The sequence below is a fragment of the Corythoichthys intestinalis genome, chromosome 1 (assembly GCF_030265065.1).
Source record: "Corythoichthys intestinalis isolate RoL2023-P3 chromosome 1, ASM3026506v1, whole genome shotgun sequence".
Taxonomy (NCBI): Eukaryota; Metazoa; Chordata; class Actinopteri; order Syngnathiformes; family Syngnathidae; genus Corythoichthys; species Corythoichthys intestinalis.
The window spans coordinates 68593770-68616950 of record NC_080395.1 but is presented as its reverse complement, the minus strand read 5'-3'; the positions used below and the strand labels follow the sequence as shown (position 1 = coordinate 68616950).

Genomic DNA, 23181 nt, shown 5'->3' with positions numbered 1-23181 from the left:
CCGTCCGTCGCTGATTGGGCCAATCCGCTGTCTGTTTGCTGTGGCTTGCTCCGCCCTGGAAATTTTATCCGCTTAATGGTGGCCAGACTCAATAGCTGGAACAGCGGTGAGTCTGGAGTACCTGGCTAGGGGAACACGGAAATAATTACTCGGCGGGGCCTGCCTCTTTGACATTTTGAGAAGTGATTTTCTCCTGTCCGCCGCAAATACAGTGGTCAGCCATCGGTACGCAAAAGCGTATGGAAGCCGTTGAGGGCCAGCGCGTTTGTCTACGTCCAGTACGCATGCGCGCATGCGGACCACTTATGTGCACCCCTGCAAATAGAGCTTTTGATAGCAAAGTAACAATTTATTTACACATAACTAACTGAGAGATGACACTGTTGTGGCCGCGACAGCTGGGTAAACTTTTCCCTCATCGCCACCTGTCTCATAAAGATGGATTTTTTAGAGTCTCTGCGGGGTCTGCTCATCGAGCAGCACCGACTCAACGGCATCGTCCACTGCACTGGTGGTACCCGCTCGTTCTGCTCGGTCGTCCAGCACCTGGCATCCCGAGCATCCTCTATGTTAGGCCCGGCCGTTCGTTGCCGTTGTATCAGGTTGCGGGTCTTACCAATGCGCTACTGCCGTCCAGTGGCCAATTTTATTGCTTTAAAATGGATTTTCAGCTTTGTGCTTTGGAGCTAAATTGAATCAGAACCCAGAGATGTCTCTTGTAAAATAAAACAAAAACGTAAAATACACATAAATTCGTCTTTGGGACACTGAAACAATTAAAAATAAAACGTATTTATCCGTTTATGGGAGCAAATGAGTTAACTGATTTATTTATGTTTTTATATTAACCATTTCAAAGGCAGTACTTATTTCTCAACATGCCTATACAACACAGCTGACCTTAAGCTGCTCTTTTTCATAAGAAGTTGCAAAAACTAGGCCTGTCAAACGATTACAATTTTTAATCGAGTTAATTACAGCTTAAAAATTAATTAATCGTAATTAATCGCAATTCAAACCATCACTAAAATGTGCCATATTTTTCTGTAAATTATATATATATATTCTGTAAAATAAATTGTTGGAATGGAAAGATAAGACATAAGATGGATATATACATTCAACATATGGTACATAAGGACTGTATTTGTTTATTATAACAATAAATCAACAAGATAGCATTAACATTATTAACATTCTGTTAAAGTGATTCATGGATAGAAAGACTTGTAGTTCTTAAAAGATAAATGTTAGTACAAGTTATAGAAATTTTATATTAAAACCGCTCTTAATGTTTTCGTTATAATAAAATTTTTAAAAATTTTCCATCAAAAAATAAACTAGTAGCCCGCCATTGTTGATGTCAATAATTACTTACACAATGCTCATGGGTGCTGAAGCCTATAAAATCAGTCGCACCCAAGCGCCAGCAAAGGGCGGCAAAACTCCATAAAACAATGAACAAGTGGGCATTTCACTATGCTGTCATTTAAATCTGTCTGAGCGGGACATCTGCGTTAATTGCGTCAAATATTTTAACGTGATTAATTTAAAAAATTAATTACCGCCAGTTAACGCGATAATTTTGACAGCCCTAGCAAAAACATTAGCTGTTTCAAAGGCAGTACTTATTTCTCTCAACAATACAATAAAATTTACACTGGTCTAATGAATTACACGTTTTCTGGAAACAAAGTGTCTTTAGAAATAAGACTACAACCAATATACTTTGTTTTCACAGATTTCTGTACTATTTAGCATGTTTAACGCTGTATTTAATCCTGGTTTTACACGTTCTGCATCTGGAGTACCTTTTGTACACCACCAAACAATGCACAAATTCGCTAATTAACAAGTAACAGCTCAAAAACAACAATCAAGGCAAAACAGTACGAGAGGGTTCGTTTACTCAACTCTTATAGACGCATGTGAGCCGTCATTAAGTTATTCGGGAAAAATCATCGTTTTGAATCGTAATCGAATCGTCTCGTATCAAATCTCAATGAATCCAATAATCGATTTTTTGGCACACCCTTAATAGAGATCATATATGGCTAAATGTTAAAAGGTCATTATGTCAAAATGCTGGGCCAGACAAGGGCCAGCGAAACACTAACTACGTTGTAGAGTGATCGTGATGACATGGTGCTCTTGCGAGTGAGTGGCAGTGGACTGACGGAGGTCGAGTTGAGCAGGGTCATGGAAATAGCCCCTCGACTCCAATTCTACTTGCAGCCGTCATCCGACGTTAAGTTTAGAGCCGTTCTGACAAGTCGATGTCATCGATGATGAAATTGTGTCGACCAGCACATCATATGGTAAATGTTGATGACCTAAATACATCAACACGTGCATACAGTCAGTTGAAAACACAGCTGAAATACCGGAAGCTTTGGAGAACACACCTTCGGGCAAGGACGAGGACAGGGGTACAAGGAAACATAAAAAAAAAGCGGACAAGAAAGTGCAAAGTATGGACGTTTTATAGAGAAACAAACACTGTCACTCTGAGAAGCCCTTTTTATTTTTGCAAATGGACTTAATTAGCTGTAATTTGTCTTTCAGCTGTTCTTTATGTGTGCAATTTACATTTCCTGCCTTTTGTTTCTGCTTATCCCATCTTACCGGTAGTTGAAATTTGTTGAAAATGAAATTTTCCCCTTAAAATTTTCTCTGTTTAAAATTTTTGATCTGTCATCTTTGTATTTTGACTATTTAATTATCAATTACATTTATTTAAGTTTAGCACTTCCACCTCATTGCATCTAGTTTATATTCTCAATTTGCATAGCATCCCAATTTTTTGGGAATCCTGTTCGTATTATTTCACATGCATGTCTAGTAGCACATCCTGATTTCATTCTCGACTCACTTCAATTAAAGCTTCCCAACTTTTTCTGTCACCTAGTGACACACCATTGTACAACTTGGAACCCTGTGAGCCTCTGCCCTTTGACGTCACACGTTTCCGTGGCCTCACTGCCTCGCTCCTGTTGGATCTCACATACCTTACCAGCATCCATGAGGAAACTGCTGCTAAGCTCAGCGCACGCCGTCATGAAAAGAGGCATCGCAACGCACACTCGACAGGACATGAACCGACTAGTAATGAAGACAAGGCAGATCATGAAATTCCTCAACATAATGAACTGAGGGACAGTGTTTGCAATGCCGGGGCAGTTCAAAATCCTACTACCTGTGACCTGCGTGTGTCTCATAGTTTAGATGAGGTCAAGGCACATGTGGCACCCAAATCTGAGAGTGACATTTCCTCAGCTGGTGGCAGTGGACTAGGTGGAAATGACACACTTTTTCACGCTCCTGTTGAGATGAACAGGAAGAAAGGCCACGAGCATGGCTCTCGTAGCCATGAGCCGTATCCCTCATTTACCGCTACCCAATCAGAGATCCACGCTGTTCAACTTTCCTATCTCTACCTGGGAGCCATGAAGACCCTGAGTGTCCTGCTTAGCTGTAGCAAGTATGCTGAGCTTCTGCTTATACCTAAGGTACTCAGTTGCAAGACTCAATCACCATAAAAACACTCATTCACAGTTGAAATTGTGATTATTATTTTTATAAAAGGGATATTTTGATTGATGAAAGAATTACTTTTGTGTAAATGTTCATATTGTACGGCATTAGTTTCAAAGGACTCCTATTCTTATTTCAAATCAGTTATAAAGTTACAATGTGTTATCTCCCTTAAGGTTTTACCAGAATCCACTGGACACAATGCTGATGTTAATGCCAGCGCCAGTACAAACACCACTGCCGCATCTCCATTATGCCAAGAAGAGGTTGAGATGCGGGCTGCGCTTCAATTTCTAATGCGTCATATGGTAAAGCGCGCGGTGTTGCGCTCCCCCATCCAGCGGGCTTTGGGGTTGTCAGACCTGGAGAGGGCACAAGCCATGATTTACAAGCTTGTGGTCAACGGGCTGCTTGAAGAATCCACTGGTACGAAAGCTAAACCTGGTGAGAAAATACGTTTTTGGGAATTTGGACATATGCAATGCTGCTTTTCATAGTAAGGTTTTTAACAACCATGGTGAATTTATGCGAAATGCATGATGTTGAGAGAAAAAAGCAACACATGCGCACACATTTTAGTGAAACTTCTATTTTCTGCCGTCTGTGTTAACACGGTGTCTTAACTTCATTGTTATTGTTGTGATATTTTTCAAAGGTCTTTTGCCCTCCTGAAACCAAAATAACATGGAAAACTGCTTCTTCACATCTGCTTTAGGTGTGAGAATTGAGCCAGAGAGTGAAGGCGAGGGTTTAGAAGGTGAACAGCTTGTACAGACACCAGTCACTACCAGTCCCTCTGCCTCTAGTACAACTTCCTTCATGAGCTCCTCACTAGAAGATACCACCACTGCTACAACACCTGTGACGGACACTGAAACTGTCCCTGCCACAGAGTCTCCAGGGGTCATGCCCCTCAGTCTTCTCAGGTTAGGTGCATAGCTGACTTTGCAACATTTAAACAATGATGTCATAAAGTAGCAATGTTTAAGGATCTTAACTGTTTTGAGATCAGAATCCGGCTGTGGACCAAAATGTAGATTTTGAGTCTGTTTGAAAAGACGTCTGGCTTTTTTTCCCCTGAGTAATTTGGGCATGCCTTTGAAAAAGGCTAAGAACCCATAATGTACTGAGGTTTCTGTCATAAGATACGCTTGCCAAATGAGATGGACAGTCGAGCTGATTGGAAATAGTGCTGCAAATTAAAGGGCTAAACTCCTTCCTAATCAGACATTGGTGCATTTGCAGAGGCCTTACTGTCAAATTCCATTTTATTTTTTCGCTGTGTAATGCAAAAGATTAGTTGGTCGAAATAAGTGTGTGACCTTATTGAAAGTTTAACATCCTTTGATGAAATCAATTGATTGCCATTAGCTTCCAGTGTCAAATGTTTTTGGAAACATACAGATATTAAAATGGCGATGATGTGACATAAGGTGGTCGATTATTTATGCAAACAGCCTCCCACTTTGTACTTGATGAGATGAGTTTATTAATGGCTCCTCCCACTTTGTACTTGATGAGATGAGTTTATCAATGGCTTCAATTTATTTTGGGAGAAATTCCTCACTATTGCGGAATGAGGATTATGTTTTTGGCCACATTAACTTGGTAAATGGTAGCTTTTGCGTGTCTTCAAAGAGCTAATTCTTGTGGGAAAACTGGCAACGGAGCCAAAGCCAAGCCAAACTTTTACGGGCTGACAATCATCTTTTATAATGGGAAAATCTAGGCTTAAACATTAAGAGCTGTGTTAGCAGTATTTTCTAAAAAACATGTTTCTTTAATAAGGTATATTAAAATATTACGGCCATTTAATGAATAATTGAAGTGTAATTAACAATCAATCCAATAATAAATAAAGTATTATCCAAAAGCTTTGGTGCATTACTTGGATTTAATTTTATGAAATTGAAGGGATTTTCTGTTGGCACAGGCAAATGTTTTCCAGCTACCCAACAACCACCTTGGTTCCAACTCGGCGGGCACAAACACCTCCGGTGTCATCTCTTCCAACATCGCCGTCTGATGAGGTTGGCCGCAGGCAGAGCCTCACCTCCCCTGACTCGCAGCCTAGCAGACCGCAGAACAGAACAGGAACCTGTAAGAACACTACACTTACATGACTATACCTCTCAATGTTGTATTGTTTAATAATAAGGCTGCCTAATCGATTAAAATCAATTGATAAATTAGTTGGCAACGAATATGATCATGGATTTTTGCCGGCAGCAATGAGCAGTCCCGTTTGGGCCCTTGTTTGTTTATAATGTGAGGCTGCGCGCGGGACAGTGATTAGAGCAAGAGAGAGAGTTCACTGCTACACTCAGGTTGGGTTGCTGAATCAATAATATTACAAAGTGTCGAGAGTTAGATTATCTTTGGTGTTGTTAGATGATCTAAGACAGTGATTCTTAACCATAGGGCCGCGGCCCAAACTTGGGCCCCGAGCGCCACCAAGTGGGCTGCAAAAAAAAATCTGTTTTGTACGTGTGGGCCGCGAGGGCCGCGGGACGCAATAACAACTCCTGACCATGTAGTGGCGCTAATGCATCAGTCAGTTGTTACTTTAACCAGCTCCATAAATAAGGAGAAGTCACTCAGCTAGCTGTAAACAAACAAGATGGAGAAATATTTAAAACGAAAAAATGAAGACGACCCCCCGCCAAAAAGTAAATTTTCGCGCAAGTACAATCCCGACTTCATTAAGTACGGCTTCGTGAACGGAGGTAGCGAGGCAGTGCCGAGAGCCCAGTGTGTGGAGTGTGGGTTAACGCTGTCTAACGAAGCACTTAAGCCGTCAAAACTACAGCGGCACCTAGAGACCAAGCATCCGACGCTTGTGGGAAAGCCGGTGGAATTTTTCAAGAGAAAAGAAAATGGGCTGCAGATGCAGAAAAGATCGATCGTGTCACTGACTGGCAACTCTAAAAGTGCAATGAAAGCTAGCTACCTCGTAGCCAGACATGTGGCACAAAGTAAGAAACCATTCACCATAGCGGAGGAGTTGGTTCTGCCTGCTGCTGTTGATATGTGCCGTGAGATGATTGGAGAGGCCGCTGCAAAGAAGCTGCTGATAATCCCACTCTCAAATGACCCTGTGAGTCACCGTATCGCGGACATGGCCTCAGACATACAGCAACAACTCATTGAAAGAGTAAAAAGTAGCCCATTTTTCTTTTTGCAACTTGACGAGTCCACTGATGTCACGAATGCTGCGCTGTTGTTGGTTTTTGTTCGCTATCGCTGGGACAGTAGTTTGCACGAAGACATACTGTTTTGTGGAGAGCTACCAACACGAACTACGGCTCAGGAATGTTTCCGCTGCATTAATAACTACTTCAGTGAGAATGGCCTGGACTGGCAGAACTGTGTCGGGGTGTGCAGTGACGGTGCAGCGTCAATGACTGGCAAGCATCACGGTGTCATCAGACAGATACTCGATCGTGCACCAGAAGCTAAATGGACACAGTTTTCTCCACAGTGAAAGCCTTGCAGCAAAAAATATGTCACCAGAGTTCCACGGGGTGATGGATGTAAGTGTGAAAACCATCAACTTTATTAAAAACAATGCTGTGAACTCCAGATGTTTTACTAAGCTTTGTGAGGACATGGAAGCAGATCACATCCAGCTGCTCTATCACAGTGAAGTGAGGTGGCTCTCAAGAGGACTGGTCCTCAAGCGTTTGTTTGAACTGAGGAATGAAGTCTTCTCGTTTCTCACTGAGAAAAAATCTCCTCTTGCACATTACTATGCCAATACAAAGTTCACAGCACAACTTGCCTACCTCTGTGACATTTTTATACTACTGAACCAGCTGAACATCTCACTTCAAGGAAGAGCCAGCAACATGTTTGTTGTTGCAGACAAAGTTCAAGCTTTCAAGAGGAAACTTGCTTTGTGGACCAAGAGGGCCCAGGAAAAGAGAATGGACATGTTTCTACTTTTGTATGACATTTTGGAAAACTCCCCTCAGGTGAATATTAGTGACTCAGTCTCTCAGCACCTCTCACAACTGGCAGAGAAATTTGATGACTATTTTCCTGAGGATCCCAGAGAGGGACACATGTGGATTTTGGACCCATTTTCTGTGGATCCCACTGCAAATGATGTTGCTTTGCCCTCACATCTGGAATCCCAGCTTCTGGAAGTTTCCACTGACAGCACTTTAAAGTTGCAATGGGACAAACTGGACCTGGGCTCCTTCTGGGTTGCTGTCTCAAAGGAGTACCCATGTCTTGCACTGAGGGCTGTGAAACTCCTTCTCCCATTCACCACCACGTACCTGTGTGAGTCAGGATTCTCCATCCTGGCCACAACTAAGACCAAAGCCCGAAACAGACTCAGAGCAACACTGGAGGCTACTCTGAGAGTGAGCCTTTCCCCCATTCCACCCAGACTGGATCTGATTGTGTCTCAGAGGCAGGCCCAAGTGTCTCATTAAAAGGTGAAGATAAAGGTGAAGGTAAAGGAGGTGAAGATAAAAAGGTTGAAGAAAAAAAAAGTTGTATAATTGTTATTATTGTTATTGTTCATATGTTAGATATAAATATTCTTCTGGTTCTACCATGCACAAATATAGTTTCATTTGCACTTTATTTCAATTTTATTTACAGTTGATTTATTTAAAAAACATTATTTTGAATGTATTTATTTTATCACCACCTTTTTATTGATTGATTTTACGTGTATATATTTATTTTTATTCTGAGTCCTTCCTTTTTTATTTAAGTAAAATCTAATTATTGGTCTTTTTTATTATTAAGCCTGAATTTATTGATCTGTGCCATGAATCAGAGGCAGGCCCAAGTGTCTCATTAAGAGGTGAAGATAAAAAGGAAGTTCTATAATTGTTGTTATTATTGTTATTGTTCATATGTTACAGATAAAAATATTCTTCTGGTTCTATCATGCACAAATATAGTTTCATTTGCACTTTATTTCAATTTTATTTACAGTTTATTTATTTTATTTAAAAAACATTATTTTGAATGTATTCATTTCATCACCATCTTTTTATAAATTGATTTATGTGTATATATATTATTTATTTTTATTCTGAGTCCTTCCTTTTTTATTATTTTTGAGTAATATCTAATTATTGGTCTTTTTTCATTAATAAGCCTGAATTGATTGATTCATGACATGTTTAACCTTGACGTTAACATTGACATGTTCAATAAAAGTCTTTGTGATGATCATATTTTATGATGTCATTTTATTTGACAAGGTATTTGCTTGGTAAACTGTAAGTGGATTTGGTTTATTGAATTGAATACAAATCAAACCAAGAGTGAGATAATTATAAACCTATACAGTGTATATATATTAAATAATACATAATATAATATCATTACTAATAATAAATAATATATATTAAAATTATATTTAATGGGACCTGGGCCACTCTGTACTGAAAAAAATGGGCCTCAGGGTCAGAAAGGTTAAGAACCCCTGATCTAAGAGACACACTGGATCTAAATTAGATCCAGTGGTTCTCCCTCAGAGGTGAGTAAATGAAGTTACTTTTATTATTTAAACTCTTTGTTGATGAGACGTTAATATTTAGCATGGAGCGCTAAGATAGTTAGCGATTATGCTAATCAGTGTCTTAAGTGTCCATTTGTATTGTGTTTATAGAAGCATTGTAGCACTTGAGTTATTGTTCTATAGTAAAGTTGTCTCATTTCTTTTTATAAAGAAACCACACGGATAAAACCAGCTTAGTCTCCTTTCAACACAAATGCCCATTCAAACTATAAATTATCATACAAGAGAGTGTGCTTTGTAATTGGATTTGGATTGTATTTATGAACAAGTTTGATCAAGAAAACTGATCCATTACAATATGCCTCCTCCTTATATGATTCTGATGTTTAGTTTATTTAAAGAAAATAAATGTCATTTAGACAATTTATATCAGCGCTTTGGCAACAAGAAAAAAAAAAGCTTTTTTTTTTATTTGAATGAACAGGACTTTTTTCTGATTTGTGTACTGAGAAATCCTTTTTGTTTTCTACTCAGGAACTTTATTAAAAACTTCAGAGATCAACCGATATGGGTTTTTCAGGACCGATACGATACCGATTATTAGTAGTTAGAGAGGCCAATAACCGATTTTTGGAGCCGATATTCATTTGAAGTAAAAGTATAAAAATTGGTTTTTAAAAAATTGAATAATGTAAACACTGAACTTCATTGAAATGCGTAACGCATGTTTATTGAATCACACAAATAGAAAATAATAATAATAATAAATAAACGTTAAATAGATAGCTCTCTCAAAATTTTCTACTGAAAATAAAGCTGTGATGACCTCGTCTAAGTATCCTTGAACACGATACTATATTCCACGTTGCTCCTGGTGCTGCGTCATCAGTAGGTAGATGAGGATACAGTGTGAAGAGCTTTGAGGGCCTTAAAAAGGTGGAAAGGCGCAATACAAATCTACCTCCATTGCCATTTAACCAATCAGAGGACGGTGTGAATCTGAACCGAAATAACCTGGTTTAATTTTTTTTTTTTCATATCGGTCGGTCGGATTAAAAAAAAGGCCGATACCAATATACATCAAATTTCCAAATATCGGCACCAAAAATCGGCCCAGCCGATAATCTGTCTCTCTACTACTCTATCAGTACAGTTATAGACTACAGTCAAGTCAGGAAGCTGTAATAAAATATTATTATTTGAAGGAAATAGTCATCCATATTTTCTTCATCATTACTTACAACATGCCTAAAAAAGTTCAATTGTGAAGGTAAATTAAAAAAGTGTCGTTTATGCGATTAATCCTTTAATTAATTGTCAGATTAATCGATTATATAAACATTAGTTAGTTGCAGGCCTATTTAATAAAGCAAAGCCATATTTTAAGTATCAAGAAGTTTTCTCAAACGAATGAATTAAGTAAATAATAATTTGATAATGCTCTGAACTCACTGTTTTATACTGCAGCTGGCAATTATGCACTGAAATTTTCAAATGTTATAAATATTGATATTAAAATGTAACCACTGAGAGTGTAAATCACCATTTTCATGATGTTTCAATGCAATATTGATTCTTTAGGCTACATTACAGAATTTTCTGATTTTGCCAAGTCTGCCACTATTCACTCGATTCAATGACTTAGTTGATTTTATGCTATTTTGTGAACGCATCAGTTGCATTTCACTTAAAGCAATATATAAAATACAAAGCAATTTGGAAGTTTTTTAAAATGTTGTTGCTGAAACATTTCAGACATTTGAATGAAAACCATCCTTTTCAACAAAACGGCATATATAAAATAGGACACCATTGACCAGTGTTTTCCCTTCTGATTAATAATGTTTGGATCGTGGCTTATTCAACTGATGTATTGTCCTAGATCAGGGTTCACTAAATCCGGATCTCGGTGCCACTTTTCCTGTCGTGTTTTTCATGTCTCCCTCCTCCAACACACCTGAATCAAAATAATCAGGATCATTATCAGACTTCTGGAGAGGTTGCTGATGACATAATCATTTGATTCAGGTGTGTTAGTGGAGAGAGACGTGGAAAACACCACACGAAAAGTGGCACCGAGGTCCGTATTTAGTGAACCCTGTCCTAGATTGATGTATAGTTACATCCCTGTTAACCACCAAGTGTGGCGCTTTTTTTCCCTCTAGCTTTATCCGACCCCAGTAGCAGGCTTTCAACATCTCCACCCCCACCTGCAATTGCTGTACCCTTGTTGGAGATGGGATTCTCCTTGCGCCAAATTACCAAAGCTTTGGAGGCAACTGGTTAGTGTTTTCATTAATTAATGGATTGTTATTGCATTTCATTGTAAGGCCATATTCATTATTAGAATTAAAATAAATTCGGACCATATTTAGAATCATATTTCCTTAGTGTGATACATCGAATGGTTAGACAGCTCTTCTTTTCCAGGTGCAAGAGGAGAAGCAGATGCCCAGAACATCACAGTGCTGGCAATGTGGATGATAGAACATCCTGGCACCGATGATGGGCACGATGACCGTCCTACGAGAGGAAGTGGTGTTGGAGCTGACACGTGTGACCCCCACTGTCCAGGTGCAACAGCGTCCACTGGAGGCAAATCTCGGGATAGAAACTCATATTCATCTTCTCCTGGAGACATTGCTGATGCTTCTGAAATGGAGGAGGGCTTTAGTGAGAGGTATGTTTGTATTGGTCGTACTCGATAGAAGTGGAATTTCCTTCTTCATCATAACTTGGGTTGGGCATCGAGCATCGATGGGATCCACGAATAACACTCCAGTTCTTCCCGGAACCGTTCAGATTTTTAAAATTTCAATTCCAAGTTTTGACGCCCTGACTGCCGACAGGAAAAATTAGCTGCCGAACACCACGAAGAATAAGCCACATGAAGACTAGCTCTGTTGCGAGCAAATTGTATAAAGCGGCTAATTTAGCTTAGCACAAAAAGGTGCTGCTTCGCTTCACATAAATGACAACAAAATAACAATATTTACACACCGAAATGATATCAGACCCTCTGTTAAAACTTGCAAACTTAGAGATTTTGTTTTATCAAGGGTTCCCAACGTGTGTAGCGTCTGCACATCAAGGATTCTTTTCCAAATAAAGTAATGTTCTTTTTGCCTGCTGCTTCCAGTAAGTCACCGCTAGGGGAAGCCAAGCTCACATTGCAAAACCCAAGAAAAACTGTGGAGTCCAGAGTTACAATAGTGACTTTTTGTGGACAGATGAACAGTATATTAGTTTAGAAAGAAATCAAACTCAGAAAGTAGTCAGCTTAAGATAAGGGGGCAGAACACTCCCTGCCTGACATCTGTCAGCCCTTAACTAACTTGTAGAAATACCACCTAAAACAAACGATGCAATACAATAAATGCCCCCAGTATAAGACACTCCAAAACATAGGCAAAAGTATATGTGTAAATGTTTTCTCCGTGAGCTTTTGAAAAATAAACATCTTTGTGAACGTGCACTCCTGTGGAAAGAAACTTCATCGTATTCAAGTTATATACAAGTTAAAAATAGCCCTGTTAGAAATTCATAGCAAAGTTAATTGTAAGTTCATATAATTCAAAAAATAAGAAATTAATATAATATATGCACTTTTTTTTTCACCCTGCCTAATAAAAGAATCTGAATCGAGAATCGTTTGGAGCCGGAATTGAAACGTGGAATCGGAAATGGAACCGTTCAAATTCAAACGATGCCCAATCCTAATCATAACCACTCAAATTTTGTGGTCACCAGAGTTTTCCCACCTTTCTGTGAGAATCTTTAATAACCAATGTTATCAGTTTTTGAATAATCACTTATTTGTTCACAATACAGTCCAGAGGGACAAGAGCAAGATAATCCATCATCCCCCGGCGGCATTCCCCTGAGAGGACGTTCTGCTGTTTCTAGGAAGCACCACTTTGACCTGGCTGCACGTAGATTGTTTGCCCGTGCTGGTGAGAATTTGAAATGTTAACAGTTTGTGAGATGAAAACTTAAATCAATTTAATTTTCCTCTTCTCTGCAAGCCTGGTTGTAAAATCAATTTAATTTTCCTCTTCTCTGCAAGCCGGGTTGTATCGGTCAGTGCAGGCCCAACACAGCCAGTCACGCAGGGAGGTTCCATCCCACCTGCCGCAACAAGACCCAGCCGCCCTCTATGACTTCAACCTGCTGGACGAAGAGCTTGTGATGGACCTGGACGAGGAGCCGATGGAGGTCGTGTTTGGCCACGACCTTTCCAGTGACACTGACATTCTGGGAATGTGGATCCCGGAGGTACTGGATTGGCCAACATGGGTGTGTGTGACTTTATGCTCTGAACTGAGAGCTGCCATCATGAGTCAGGTCCTAGTTGTCCTGCATTACCTCTAACTCCCAATCCAGTCTTATAAGCATGCTGAATTTCCTGTCACTAATATTTGGCCATTTTATTTTCTTACACGCAGCTTTTAAAGCTCTCACATAGGCCTAGCTGGCATGACCATAATTACTCTTTTACATCTGAAAAAGTGTAGTACCTTAAATGATTTCAGTTGCTTGGGAAGTGATTAACTCAGTGTTTATCAACCATTTTTTTGTGTCACGGCACGTTTTTACATTGGAAAAAATCTTGCGGCACACCACAAGCTAAAAATGTTCAAAAATGACATTCTGTACAGTATATTTAATTATAATTTCTCAATATTTTTACTTAGTGTGATATTTGATGGAACGTGAAACGAAATGGAATGGGTTTCGTCTCATTCCCGGTGAAAGTAAATCCGAACGAAACGTAGCTTTCACTGTATTGCTTTGTCCTTTGAGCTTTTCATCTTCGCTTTTTTTCTCCCTACGACTCATGCTACGGCCTACGTCTGGGTCAGAATCTTGTCCAGGAGTGGATTTCAGAGTTGTTCACACTAATAATGTTTTACATCATAAATGTGGCCGGACAAATTGACATATTGGACCAAGACAAAATATTTTTTCTTTTTACGTGCCCGACAGCACATATAAAAACTTGTAAAGCATTAATTGGGTAAACACTGAGATTGACAAAAAATATTTCAAATCAAATATCACTGCCATATGGTCCTCCTTATCTTCACAGTAAAACAGTTCTCTTTACAAAGATAATAAGCAAAATATTAAACTGGCAGATTGACTCAAAAATAAATAGACAACAATAGTGGAAAAAATATTTTTGAATAAGGAAATCAAAACGTTCTCAAGCCGCTTATCACACTATTCGTTAGAGATGTTTAAAGCTAACAAACAATTATCGTGCACATCATTTGAACGATTCACTTACTGTATTTCCCGTGTGCTGCGCTTGGCAAGACACACGTGGAAAGCAACACTTTTTCTCCCCTGCTGCACCGCTGTTTCAAATATCGTGCAGCGCTGCCATCTTTGAACACATGTAGGACTTTATCACCGTTTTAAACTGTATTTCAGGTCACCATGAAGTTTCTCAGTGTACTTATTGGCAACTAACTTCATGCATCGTTCCTCGCAACTGCCTGTAGCCGCGGCCTTTCTCTCTCCACTTTCGCATGAATGTCTCACCCGCGCTGCCAGTTCTCATGAGATGATTGCGATTCTTAAAGTGACAGCACTACATTTTGTGCACAGGCAGCTCTGAATATGGTGCAGTTCACCTGGTTACATAAAACAGCGATATTGGTTAATTTCTCGCGGCACACCTGACAATCTCTCTCAGGACACTAGTGTGCCGCGGCACACTGGTTGAAAAACACTGGATTAACTAATAATAATCCTGCATTCGAGGAATGTGTGAAGTCAGAGATTTCCAACCTCCCAACAGGAAAAATATAATTGAAACGCCACTTGAACTGGGAAGTCCTAGTCGCGAAGTCGAAAGTACCCCGTCTTCACGAGTTGCTTCAATCTGGCGTCACTTGAAAAATGGCGCTGCCTGTCAAAAAGCAGACCGTCAAAGGAAAAACATAAATTACACGATTATAAAAATATTTATCTGCATTATTACATTATTTTAGTTATTGAACACAACTACCCGTAACACTATGATTTTTACTGACTTTGCATGAGGAGATGCAGCTATCTGATGATTTGTGCAAAAGCAAATTATACAAATATATTTATCTTTATTTGATCGCTTATGAGAAGGCAGGTTTGCTAGGTCACAATGTCTTTTGCTGGCCAAAAAAAGAAACAACATGTCGCGATCAGCCATTTTTGCTGTTATCAGAGACGGATAAGTCCGACTTCCAACCTTCCTCGAATGCAGCATAAGCCCAGCACTACCCTGTCACTAACAGTTCAACATACCATTTCATGAATGTTAAAATCACTATGCTGTCCTCTTACTTTAATGTGTTTTAATGTATGTCAATGTGTTTCTCTTGTTTTACTTTTTTTATGGGTGGGGATTTGTTGCCTCACAGCACGTATGTGAGACAGATGATCGTGATGAAATGGTGGTATGTGAACTGTGCGAAGCAAATGTGGCCAACTTCAATCAACATATGAAGAAAAGCCACCCCGGTTGCGGTCGCAGTGCCAACAGGCAAGGCTACCGTAGCAACGGCGCCTATGTAGATGGCTGGTTTGGAGGGGAGTGCGGTAGCGGAAACCCCTACTACCTTCTTTGTGGTGCCTGTAGGGAGAAATACTTAGCCATCAAAAGCAAGGCAAAAGTTCCCATTATGGAAAGGTAGGCACAAATTTTGTTCAGTGTTTTAACTATGTCATGGGTGGCCTCACAAGGGGTTCAATGGTTTAGATAATAGATAGACAATATAAAATTATAAAGTATTATATACAAAAGAACTATACACAACTTGTTCACAATGCAAAAAGAATAAAAAATAATCAGTTAAAAGTCAATGACTTCAGAGGAGACTGTTATACAAATCTTAGACAGATGGCATGTATTGCTGGATTTGATGCCTGTCAAAACCACGATTATACAATTCTCAAAGTTGTTCAGCCAACATATATTTCCATACATCAAGTTTGGAAAGAATGCAAAAGAATATAGTGTTAAAATATTGGAGTAGAGAAATTGAAACGATTACATTTTGCTGCTCTTTGTCGCATTTTCCTCATTCTGAATCTTCCCCGTCAATGGGCTGATTTTTAAATCGGATGAAATCGTGACCATGCGGACATCCTCCAGCTGGGGATTCTAGTGCGCTAATGACAAGCGGGGCTAAACGGCAGATTAAAAGACTAATTTCTCGTCATCTGCATTTGCCAAATTGTTGTATATAGTCGAATCATCTCAAAATATGATTCTAATTCACAAAATAATGCTATTTAAGATTTTTTTTTTTTTTATGCTGTCACAGGCACTTTAAGCTGGTCTATAATCACTTGACCAAGATACTTTGTTCGTAAAGCGTATCTCAAGGTATTACCTGCCCATTTGAAACATTAGAAATTTATCTTCCTTTGTTCTATAGATAATGACCGGACTCTTTTCTGGATTGAAATTCATGTCACTGACAACATCATCGTCAGAGCCAGTGTTGTCTTTGGCAGCCCTTCCAATTTTCGTCTTAGCCTTATGGACGAACTACATGTTAGCCTTCGTCTAGTTTTTGTCATAGGTGTAAATGGTGGTCTTGCCTGGAATATGTATTATATACCCTTTGGTTGACTGTTGCTCAGTCCAAGGAGTACCCACGCCTACTGAAAGTCAGCAAACTCTGAATAGACCATTAGATTTTAGCTGTGCAAGCACTGTACTGCTTTTTAACTAATTCATGTCATTGATGATAAATATCCAATCAGGATCCTGAATCATGCGACTTCAGAGCTGCATGTGGCTCTTTTTAAATTTGAGTCTGTTTTTCACTAAGCTTGACATCCTATTCATTTTGACTGGCAGCAACTGAGTTAAAGAGATTTAATTCTTTTGTTTGTAATAGATAAAATATACATTTTATTTACCCTCAATCGGTTTTGTTTTTCAGACATAAGGGTCAGGCTCCTGACCTTCTGGGAAAGCAAGACAGTGTCTATGAAGGTACAGTTTCAGTGCACCTGGATAACTATGTATGCTTAAGAGCCTGATTTACTATCCCAAGTAGTGGCTGTGGAATTGTTTTGCGTGCGCAGCATTTTATCAATATCCAAAATAGCAGGCGCCAAATTAAGTGTGCACTGTCATGTCAAAAAGGATTTGTGCGTGCTTTGCAACAGGTATAAAAGTGGTGGAGACACATATTTAATATAGGGCTTCACATAACTTGTTCTATTTTATTCGGTCATTCCGGATTCATGAACCGCTGCCATTCGTAACTTTAGGTTTTCACCATAGAACATTCGGTATAGAATTGCAAGCGCAAAATGAAGTTTGAAACATTGGCCTTGTGTAATGGAGTGCTTCTCAATTCATTTGCATTACGCCCCCCTCAGGAAGACCTAAACATTTCACGCCCCCCACCTCTCTGCGGCCACTGTAAATAGTATCAATTGTGTACAAAATTATCATAGGTACACCTCTGCATACATTGTAACATTAAAGAAAAAGTAATATAGATCAACTTACAATAAAGTATAACTTTATTCACATTGTTTTTGTTTTTAACAGAAAAGACAAAGCACCATGAATTTGCCTGAGTTAAAAAAATTGAAACAAACACATCCAACTGTAGACATACACTCAAATTACATTTTTTGAACATTTGATACTGAAAAATAAAATTAATAAAATCAAGAAAATAATAATAAATTGATTAGTTCCATGAACTCAGTGTACACTATGCTAAAAAATTTGACCGAAAAAAAAAATCGAACAAAATCGACAGTGTCATTGGAAAGAAGGACAGTTTTTAGTTTTGCTGCAGTCAGTATCAGCTCCTTTGCTATGGTGTGGGGTTATTTTGCACTGAGCAACTTGGTATGCTACCATACATGTTGCTAACAGTGCTCGCTGGTTTAGTGTAACATTCACAAAGCGGGACGATTGCCGGCAATATTCGGCACTTTTTCGCTGAGCGGCTTATCAATGTTATTTTGGGGTCCAATGTCTCTAAGTGACATCTAAATTGATCTGGCTTCATGCTTTTTCGCTGCCAACATTTTTACACGCAGTAAACATGCAGGTCTTTCCTCGTCCCCCACTGTATTAAAAATGAAGCCATACGCTACATAGCCATCATCATATTTCCTCGTCTTAGCTCTTCATACCTCCGTGCTCGTTGCTGTGTGCTCGTTTGGTTAAAAAATACTGCACACACTCTGAAAATGAGAGCGCTCACCCACTGAGTGGGTGTGCGATTACACATTACACAAAAAAAGTATGTTCCATGAAATCACTTGCGGGTCCCCCAAAAAACATCAAGTTGCTTTGGGGGGCCCGCCCCACTATTTGAGAAGTACTGGTGTATTGGAAGAGGTGAGTAATATATTGCGGTGTGATAGAAAACATTGAATTTCTGTAATCTCGGGGAAGCCAGTTGTTGCGTAAAAGCCGTTTGATTTGATTTAAATCGACTTATGTGCTTAGCAGTTGCATATGCAGTAGGTGTCAAGTGTAAGATTATGTTTTATAGTTTTAGCTCATGAAAATGTTCTGGAAGAGCTCAGCACTGTTGGTCACGATATGATGGAATGACCCATTCAGAAAAGCTGCAAAGGAATTTTGTCATTTGTGAGTTACTTGCCTTTCGCTCTTCCCTGCTCTACGCTGTCACCGTTTTTCATGCTTGTCTTCACATTTCATTTAGATGTGGTATTTAAGGATGGAAAATTAGGCAATTTTCTCTGATTTGATAAATTGTGTGTGCTAAATTAATCTGTCAGAGACTTATAGAGTTTGATGTCTATGAATCTATATGCATACACATCTCACAGAATGTGCAAAATAAAGAGTTTAAGATCCCCTTCCCCCCGGCAGACACAATATTGGGTCCTCCTAGTTTGTGGATCAGCTTCCACATCTGTTTTAGTAGGAAAAGTAAATCAGGCCTTAAGTATTTTTTATGTTACTCCTTCAAGGTCCAAAGAAATGGTCACCATAAAATGAAAATGACTGCACTAATGTAATTTTAGATGTTGAAAATGAATTTGGCACTGAAATCTAGCTGAGAAAGGAAGACTTATTTAAGTCTACTTTTATGATTTATTTTGATGGATTCATGTGAAAGAATATGGTCTGCTATCATTTTAAAGACTTTTGATGTAGTACTTCATAGCAACTTTAAGTTCACAGATTTATTTTTGTTACACCTCAGAGGACTGGGACATGATGGATGTTGATGAAGACAAGAAGCTAACAGGGGAAGAGGAATTTGAGCTTATAGCAGGTTCATTAGGCCTGAGTGAACGCAGGGCTATCCCAGAGGCTGTGCAGTTCCCCGATAGTGACCCTTTGGGGGCCTCTGCAGCCATGGTAACTGCCACCAACAGTATGGAGGAGACACTGTTGCAGATTGGTAAGTGTGTTCTTTTAAAAATACTGCACTCTGAAATAAGTCTGTTGCCTAAAACGTGTACACCAAAGCACAGCATAGTTTCCACTCTCTAAAACAAGGACCTTCTGTGAGTTACTTTTAATGTTATTAATTGTAAAAGCACAAGTGAATGTGCTTGTTTTGCCCTTGAGGTGAAAAGTATACTCAGTTAACTGACCAAGCTTGTAAAATAAATATGCTCATACTGTATCTTTGAATGGACTTTCCACCAAAAATTACTGAATTCCAGAAAAAGTAGAAGTATAAGAACAATATTATTTATGTACAAGCACTAATCATTGGGCCTGAAGTATAGCGCGTTGCACATAGTCACACATCAAATAGTGCTCATGCCAGTGAAGGAAAAGAGAGTCGATTTTGTTTTTTACAGGTTCTTTAATTCTTTTAACGAAGAAGAGATGACGACACACAATTCAGGAGTAGGAAAGATGCTGGCTAGCCAGGAGAGTCTACCAAGGTGTCTCGAGTAGAAGTCTCTCGACCTTCGATATCATACAGTTTGCGTGTGTGGGAAATGTTAGTCTGGGAAAAGGTTATATGTCTGGTTAAATATATAGGTATATCAATGGATGGAAATATATATCTACACTAACATAAGCTTCCTGTAGCTTAACAAGCTACGACGTGACAGTGCTTTAGCTTAACAACAGCCATTCAGTCAGCTCAAGTCTCACGCCTTGAGCGTGGTTCCCACAACTGTCACTCTCTTTGCCACAACTTCCATGTCTCTCTCCTCTAAAAAAATGTTTCTTGAACATTTTTCTGTTCTGTATTTTGACATTACATACTGTAAGTCACACCTGAGTGTAAGTCGCAGGCCTAGCCAAACTACGAAAAATGCAGTACGCATCCTTAAGATGATTTTCTAAAGCTTGTTCATGTTTATTTGACTTTTGAGTATCCATGTGTACACTCTGACTCAACAGACAAATGTATATAATATGTGTATGATTAATGTATAAATCATGTGCAAAGAGAGACTGAAGTGCATACGAAGCTCAAACAAAAAAGTGAGGCCATCAATCCTTTGCCTTAGCCACAATTAAGAAAATGTATTAATTTTCATCATATGAAATTATATTACAGTGATACCTCTACATATGGATTTAATTTGTTTCAGGACCTGGTTTGTAAATTAAAATGGTCATATGTCTTTTCCCATAAGAATACATTATAATTCAATTAAATCATTCCACAGCCCAAAAACCTCTGCTAAATCCTTAATAAATACTGTAGGTAGAATTACAAATGGCAATTAAACATAGCAAAACAAATAAATTATAATTACAAATCGGAATGATAATATTGTAATGAATCAGGTTCTAATGTGGCATTTGTGTTTTGCATGCTGTTCCTGAACACACCACGTGACTGACACGAGTGTGTGAGAGAGGTTCGGTAGAGTGGGAAGGTTGTTTTTCTTTTCTTTTCATTTTGTTTTGTTGTTTGTGTCGGCTATGGTGGACAAGTTGCACAAGTTCTGAAATAAATGACTAAAAAACCTGAGGAAGCTGGCAACTTTGTTGCTGATGTTACAATAATGATAATGATAATTAGTCGTCCTTGAGATTGGAGACATATTCCAGCTGTATTATCAAGCCAGTTCACTGACACACACACCACGCTCATATTTTCTCGTGATGTACCGAAAGCAAAATTCTTGGCCGAAACCAAAAACCGAATAGCCTGTTGGAAACACTTGGCCGAAAAAACGAAGGGCCAGAAAATACACATGCATATAATTCATTTTTTATTTCATTTTTTAAAAACTATTTTATTTAATTATTTTCTGATTACTGCCGTTTGCCTTGGCATTGGTTCTACAACCCCGGAGGCTCGAGAAATTTAGTTTGAAAGGTGCCACTTCTGAGACCCCATGGGAGGGTGTGGTGGCTGTTCTAGAAGGAGCCCCGTGTAACCTTCAAGTGTCACTGCCATCTTTGTTCAGTGTTTGTTTTAGTCAACATAGCAATTCGCAGATTATTCTGCATGAGGCTGTAAAAACATATGGTAAGAACTAATAGTAAAAACCAGGCAAGTTTGTAATAATCAGAATAAATCGTAATGTATGCAAGTAAGGCTACAAAGCATGGAACAATAAATGTAATAACTTTTTTGAAAAGCCATTTTAAACGCAAAAGTAGCATTAATATTTAATATGATTTGGAAACAATACGTTCTCTTTCTCTCTCACTTCAGAAAAGAGGGATTCGCCGATTACCATGCTTTGTAATAAAATGGGGCACTTCAGGGGGGCCAGTGCCCGCCCCCCTTTAAAACCCCCATGGGGAGGATGCGTTCCCGGCGGCAGTGAGCGCTTGTGTCGTCATACAAACCCTAGCAATAAGTATGGAATCACCAGTCTCGGACGAGCACTCACTCAGACATTTTATCATGTAGAACAAACTCAGATAAAAAGCTTGAAAAAAATAATGAATTAGTTCAAAAGTGCTTCTTCTTCTCGAGTCACTACTTATTATCAGATGATTCCAGTCCATTGTTGGATGCATTGTCTGGCACTCTGGGTTAGGTCAGCTAGGTCCTCTTAGGTGCAAGATGTCGGGAGGAGTGGGCAGACAAGGAGATGTTGCATGGTCTGATCCTCTCCACAAAGACAAGAGATGTCGCCATTCTGATCAAACCCCCACTTTGTCAGGTTTGTTTTGCATCATCCGACAGCAGTTCTCAATCGGTTACAGCAAGACCAGAGTGGCCATGCCTCACTAGCACCGGATGGAAGAGATTCGCATGGCCTGATAGAAGACACTATGTGTGGGGTTTGGGTAAGATGTTCTGTCCACAGAGCGACACGCTGCTTGTCTGGATTTCTGTCCAGAGCATTTACAGAGTGCAGGAAGCTGTGCCTTGACTTTAGCCTTTTTACTGTTGGCTCATGATTGTAGAGTTGGTGGCGGGTGTCAGTTTCTTGTCTCAGCTTTTCCTTCTGGGACGCAACTGTGCTCCGGATGCTTGGTGGAGCAATCTCACTCGGTAGGTATAGGTCATCAACCTTTGTAGGCTTCAAGCAGCCAGTGACAGCACGGCAAGAAGAGTTTAGTGCTGCATCAATCTTGGTGGCATGGGCTGATCTACACCAGACAGGTGATGCGTACTCCGCTGCAGAGAAGCATAAAGCCAACGCTGTTGTTCGTACTGTCTTGGCATCAGCACCCCATTTTGTGTTAGTAAGCTTCCTGAGAATGCTGTTCCTTTATTCCACTTTGGCTTTGGTCTTTGTGTTGTGTTCTTTGTAGGTGAGAGACCTGTCAAGTGTCACCCCTAGGTAGACTGGCTTTGAGATGTGCTGTAGCCTCTTCCCGTACCAGCTGATCTTTAGCTTGTGATCGGCTTCCCTGTTGTTCAGGTGAAACGCGCAAATTTGTGTTTTGTCTGGGTTTGCCCTTAGGTGGTTGATGGAATAGTAAGGGATGAGCAGGTCCAGTGCATTTGAAAGGGATACTTCAACTGCTTCAAAGGTACTCTTCTGGGAGGCAATACACAAATCATCAGCATATAGGAAATGTCTTTGTCTGGTTGAGTAGGTTGATCATTAGTATAGATGTTGAACAACAGGGGGCAAGTACACTTGTCTGGTATACCAGACTCACTGCTGTTCCAGTGATTGAGTCTGGCGACCGTCCGGCGGATCAAATTCCGAGGGCGGAGAAAGCCACAGCAAACACAGCGGAGTGGACCAATCAGCGACGGAGAATG

At 39.5% G+C, this 23181-nt stretch overlaps 1 protein-coding gene across 9 annotated transcripts in view; it reads left to right on the top strand.

Moving 5' to 3' along the window:
- The window catches only part of herc1 (HECT and RLD domain containing E3 ubiquitin protein ligase family member 1), a 213087-nt gene that overhangs the window by 112365 nt on the left and 77541 nt on the right, over nt 1-23181 (top strand). For 7 of the 9 annotated variants that reach the window (XM_057837769.1, XM_057837822.1, XM_057837813.1 and 4 more), the window contains 11 exons: nt 2909-3509; nt 3711-3978; nt 4250-4460; nt 5468-5634; nt 11188-11304; nt 11453-11702; nt 12854-12975; nt 13089-13318; nt 15430-15698; nt 16963-17015; nt 19228-19428. In XM_057837769.1, coding sequence (XP_057693752.1) covers nt 2909-3509; nt 3711-3978; nt 4250-4460; nt 5468-5634; nt 11188-11304; nt 11453-11702; nt 12854-12975; nt 13089-13318; nt 15430-15698; nt 16963-17015; nt 19228-19428 — 2489 coding nt within the window. The remainder of the gene's footprint in view (nt 1-2908; nt 3510-3710; nt 3979-4249; nt 4461-5467; nt 5635-11187; nt 11305-11452; nt 11703-12853; nt 12976-13088; nt 13319-15429; nt 15699-16962; nt 17016-19227; nt 19429-23181) is intronic. The other 2 variants (XM_057837760.1, XM_057837778.1) reach the window with 2 other exon arrangements.